This window comes from Cebus imitator, unplaced genomic scaffold (assembly GCF_001604975.1).
Source record: "Cebus imitator isolate Cc_AM_T3 unplaced genomic scaffold, Cebus_imitator-1.0 Scaffold217, whole genome shotgun sequence".
Classification (NCBI taxonomy): domain Eukaryota; kingdom Metazoa; phylum Chordata; class Mammalia; order Primates; family Cebidae; genus Cebus; species Cebus imitator.
The window spans coordinates 1421533-1427053 of NW_016107532.1; the positions used below are offsets into that span (position 1 = coordinate 1421533).

A 5521-nucleotide genomic window follows, 5' to 3' on the forward strand; every position below is an offset into this window, starting at 1 on the left:
TGGTCTCGATCTCTTGACCTCGTGATCCACCCGTCTCGGCCTCCCACAGTGCTGGGATTACAGGCTTGAGCCACCGCGCCCGGCCGGCTCTGTCTCAAAAAACAAACAAACAAACACCTATCAAGCTATCCCAGCTCACCAAAACAGTGAGATTCATCAAAGCAGCCCATTTTTCCAACAAAACCTCAACATGCCTTCTCCTTGAAGAAGCTACTAACTAAAGCATGAGATTAATACCCAGGTTACCATGAGACAGGATTTCTTGGAAAGCACAGAAAGAAATCTTGTATCACACTGGCTAAAGATCAAAAGCTCCACCAGTGCGGTGGCTCACAACTGTAATCCTTGCACTCTGGGAGGCCAAGGCAGGTGGATCCCTGAGGTTAGGCGTTCAAGACCATCCTGGCCAACATGGTGAAATCGCATCTCTGCTAAAAATACAAAAATCAGCTGGGCATGGTAATAGGCGCCTGTAATCCCAGCTACTCGGGAAGCTGAGGCAGAATCACTTGAACTAGGGAAGTAGAGGCTGTAGTGAGCCGAGATTGTGCCACTGCACTCCAGCCTGGGCAACAGAGCGAAACTCCATCTCAAAAAAAAATCAAAAGCTCATATATTCACACATCTCAAGCCCAAAAAATGTGATCTTAGATCAATGAAGCTTTTAAATAAAATTCTGTAATTATACTTTACATGCTGTATTAAAATCAAACATTTTACACATTGCACTAAAATCATCCTATGAGAGCAGAGGGATGGACTAGAGGGTACATAAGGATGCACAGGAAACTATAACATTGCTTAACTTCACACTTGCCTGTTAATGGGGGCCTATTCCAATATTATGCTCCCATGCCAAAAATAAAAAGTAAGAAGGAAGAATGAGAAGAGCAAGAAAGCAGTCTGGGGACAACCGGTAAGACTCTGGAGACTTCACATAGGCCAATTTTTCAATACTCTACCATATAAATACCCTCAAAGTCCAATGTAACAAAACTATGCAATGCCTTATAATTAACAGTTTCTTTCTGAACGACTGACAAGTTTTAAGAAAATATGGCAGAGAATTTATACACACATCCTGTTAGTTTCCTTGTAACAAGAACCATGAGAAACCTCTCCTATTAGAAAGGAAGAAGAAACATATATTCCCATATAGAACATTTTCAAATGTACTATACTAAATGACTACTGGAATAACTGGTAGGATCTAAAAGTTCATTGAAATTAAGACCCAAATCTTCTCCCCTGCAATCTATCAGAAGGGTCTACTCAAATTGCTCTTAATCATTTAAAAAATGTGTTTAATTTAGAATATGAATAGTGTTCATTATCATCATTTTACTCACCTTACTAACACCTACTCCAGTAAACCTGGCCTCCAATAATTCCTGCCGTCGTGGGTCCAGGCTATGCAATTCTTCCATCATTTCTACTGAAAAAGAAAAAGTAGGCTGTGAAACCATAAATAGTAAAATGTGAGGAGGCAATGTTTAGTAAAACAAAACTCACAGTAATTATTTCACTGAATGATCACTTACAGGTGAATCCCAAATAAATATAGCATATAAGTGGTACGCTACTATGTGCTGCATTAAACAGTAATACATTTAAAAGCCCTAAAGCAGCTCATAAGTCCTCTTCTATGACGGTCACTTATTTTCCCTACTTCTGATTTGATTTTGACAGCAAAAATAAACCCCTCAAACTCTTCGTATAATCTCTGTAAAAGTTGACCACAGGGGGAAAAAAACAAAACAAGAACTAGCCTGCAAAAAGAAAATTCCTTCTATCGGCCTTTGACTCTAGCTAAGTACCTTCAGATATTTATTTCCCACTCAGGAACTAGTCCTTAAACTAAAAATATGAATAATGGACAATAATTTCAAAAGAATATAGCATGAATCAGAAGCTACGAATAACTGCAAAAACACTATTATACAGCTTCTTTCTCTGAAGAGCTCACAGTAGATCATGAAAAAAGGAATTATTTTAAATTTAATAGAAACCCCATGGTAAAACCATCCACCTCCATTCACTCAGGAAATTAATATAGCTCCATAACAGTCCCTTTAAAAAGTCTTTTTCTGACCACTCCCTGGAACACTAGGTTTCTCCTGATTCTGGACATCTGCTTTTAGCACTTCTTCCAAGCAGGGAGGGGCAGGAGGACACCATTTTTAAACTTCCACGACCAATTAATGCACAGGCTACTTTCAGCAAACATGTCCATCCTTTGCAAGAGACCAACTCCTGCACGACCCATTGAAAACCTCTCTTTAATATTAACAGTGGAAAAGAAGCATATATCATTACATAGAACCCCTCCGAACACATTATTAAGCAGCTGGAATGGTTGGTGTGATTTTAAAGTCACTGAAAACATTAATCGAACATTCTCCTCTGCAATCCAACAACTCCACAATCTCCAGTAATAACCCCCTTACAAGTCCTTCAGTTTCATTTCCCTTCCTGGATTGAGAGCCTAGGGCAAAGGGGAATGAAAAGGGTGACAAATTAAAGTTTCACCCACACATGCAAGTGCAGGTTAGAGAGGAATTAGGAAATTCTGAGAAAGGTTGAAATGCATCTCTACAAAAAGAAAAAGAAGGGGGAAAAAAAGAGACTGGGAGAGTGAGTTTCCACTGAGTGGCCTTCCTCGCATCTCGCCCTGCCCTAATCGAGGTCGGAACGGCAGAGGTTGCAGTTTCTTCCAAACCCCAAGGTCTCTCGCAACATTTCCCAAACCTCCATCCCCAGGCCTGGCCCGGAAAATGACGCCCGGGCGGCTATTCCGTTTAACGTCAACTCATGTTAAGGAAATAGCCACTCCGTCTAATTCCAACGGGGCCTTTGACTGGGATCCTCCCTGCAGCCCACAGCCGGGAAGCAGGAACGATGGGGCCTGGTCCCGGCGCCCCTCGCCGGCTCCAAACTTTCCCCAACTCCAGGCCCACCTGTCACGGAGGAAGGGAGGGCCGGCTCTCGGGGGCTCTCGGGAGGCTGCCAGGGCCTCCAGCTGCCAGGTCGCCCCCGTCTCTCCTCCGGCCGCCGGCCCCAATATCAGGCCGGGGCCGCCTGGGCCTCCCTCATCTTCGGCCCGGCCCCTCGGCGACCCGCAGCCCTCGGGGAGGACCTCCCGCCTTAGCGCCCAGGAGCTGCGGTCCAGAGCCGGCCCAGAGCTGGGCCCAGATCGCAGGCTCCTCAGGCCAAAGGGGTCCCCGGGACGGTTAATGCCCCAGGCCCGGCGCTCTCCCCGGCCCCGGGCTCAGCCTCTCACCTGCCGCCGCCGCCGCTCCACGCTCCTCCCGGGAGGGGCCCCGACCCGACCCGGCTGCGGTACGGTCTGCTCTTCCCCTGGGCAGGCCCGGGGCGGAGCCGGGGCCTCTCCTGAGCGCCGCAACCCCCCGCCCGGGCAGCCGCCGCCGGCGCCGGGCTCCACGAGAGGGCGGGCGGGGGAGGGGGGCCGCGAAGGCCGCAGATCCCCGGGCTCGCGTACAGAGCCAGGCGCCCGACGCGGGCCCGGGCCCGGGCGGCCGCGGGGGGCGCGGGACCGGCCTCCTGGCGCCGGACAAAGGCCAAGGGAGGCGCAGGACGGCCCAGGCCGGGCCGGGAGGTGGGGGCCCGCTCGGCTAGGGGCCACTCGGGTGCCGCGCGGAGGGCGGGGGGGGTCGGAACCGCTGGTGCCCGGGACCCGCCTCCGGCCCCTTAATCCGGATCGGTTCGGTCCGGATTAGTAGTGATCGGTGTAAACACACTAGTGAAACCGCGTGTTTCCTCGCGAGATTTGCACGGCTGGGAGGCAGGGGGGGTCCTGGGGGGGTGGGGGAAGCGCCGACAGTGGGGGAGGAGGGGGAGGGGAGGAGGAAGGTGGGGGGGGTCCCCGCTGCCCCGGCGCCCCGCCTCCTCCAATCAGCGGCCGCGCTGCCGGGCAGGGGTTAACCAGGGGACCCCGCGCCGGCGGAGAAGGCCGCGCCTCGCCGGGCGGCTGAGGGCGGTCGACGGGCGGCGCCGGCTGACGGGCCGCGACGCGAGGGAGGTCGGGCGGACCCGGGCGTCTTGCAACGGCCGGAGGCCGGAGGCCCGAAGGCCCCGCCGCCGCCTTTGTATCACTGGCCCCCGCCCCGGGGCTGTTGGGCCGGCGCTGGAGGGGCTTGGCCGTCCCGGCCCACCAGTTCCGGAATCCCGCTCGCCGGCGCCCGTGCCCGCCCAACCCCTCGGCTCCACGAGTTTGGGTGAGAAGTGCGGCGGCTCTGCCCGGGGATGGAGTTTAGAGGACGCTAAGCCTATGTGCGAGCGGCGGACCCCGTCGGGACTTCCCGGAGGCTCCCGGTTAGTGAGGCGGCGGCTCCCACCCGCGTTCGCGGGCTCCCGGCCGCCACTCCCTGGAGCCGCCGGCCCGCCCCAGCCCCGTGCGGCGCCCGGGAGGGCGGGCTGCACTTCCTCCACGTACCTGGCTGGCAGACGGTCTCCAGGGACTAAAGGGTGTCCTGGGATCAAAGCCGAGCCCCCGCCCCCGCCGGGATGTTGCCCTCCGGAAGGAGGGGCGCTGCCCCCAAGGGACTCTCCCCAGGCACCCTGGGGGAGGTTCCATTTCAACCTCGGAGGAAAAACATGGTCCTCCCGGGTACTTAGGAGGGTCTGAAGGTAAGGGCCAGGATGGAGAAAACACGCCGGCCCTTCACAGAATATCTCCTGAGGAATGAGAAATACCTAGTGGGCAAGGAGGGCTTCCACTCTGATCATCCAGCGTCAAGGAAAAAAAAAAAATCTCACTCCTCTTCACCGGCTCCCCTGAGCCAGGACAGGCTCCAGTGCAGCCACCCACCTTTTAATTTTCCGCGGATGCTGCCTTGATCAGATGCCTGAAGATGACTTTAAGGACTGCAAGTGAATCTCAAGGGAAAAATTCAGACCTTGAACAACAGCCTTGAACTTTTTCAGGGTTAAGCAAGTACTCCCAAGTGGAGTTTCTGCCCTTATTTCTTCGTTATTACTTCTGTTAATTCTTCCACATATTAACAGAACACAGACATGCCGAAACGGCACAGGATGGCGGCGTGCTTTTTGTTAGTTCTCCAACCTTCTAAATCCTTCGGGCACATTCAAGCACTGTGGAAAAACTCCATTAAACCAAGAGTCATCTTCCTCCGGATCCCAGACTGCTTGGGAAGTTGGACATGCATATTCCCAAAGAGAACAGTGTTGGAAGGAGAGAGGAGAGCAGCTCGGGGGTGGGGGCGGTGGGTAGGGAAAGAGGGCAAGATGGAGGACTACCATGCGAGGTTCTCTTAGGAGAACCTAAGAGCTGGTCCAACCTAACACAAAAGAAAAGCCAGTGATCAAGGCGGTAACTCCGTCAAATGACAGCCTTTTTAAAAAGTTATTATTTTTTTCTGAGAGGGAGTTTCGCTTTGTTGCCCAGGTTGGAATGCAGTGGCGCCATTTCTGCTCACTGCAACCTCCGCCTCCCGGGTTCAAGCAGTTCTCCCTGCCTCAGCCTCCCGAGTAGCTGGGATTA

At 53.1% G+C, this 5521-nt stretch overlaps 1 protein-coding gene across 9 annotated transcripts in view; it reads right to left on the minus strand.

Annotated features, from left to right (window-relative positions):
- The window catches only part of TLK2 (tousled like kinase 2), a 148048-nt gene extending 143505 nt beyond the window's left edge, over nucleotides 1-4543 (minus strand). For 2 of the 9 annotated variants that reach the window (XM_037745970.1, XM_037745969.1), the window contains exons 1-2: nucleotides 4454-4543; nucleotides 1350-1435 (exon numbers count right to left, since the gene is read on the minus strand). In XM_037745970.1, coding sequence (XP_037601898.1) covers nucleotides 1350-1430 — 81 coding nt within the window. In that variant the 5' untranslated portion in view covers nucleotides 1431-1435; nucleotides 4454-4543. Of the gene's footprint in view, nucleotides 1-1349; nucleotides 1436-2957; nucleotides 3212-3280; nucleotides 3414-4453 lie in introns of those variants that run through there. The other 7 variants (XM_017549250.2, XM_017549245.2, XM_017549249.2 and 4 more) reach the window with 6 other exon arrangements.
- Between the last annotated feature and the right edge of the window lie 978 nt (nucleotides 4544-5521).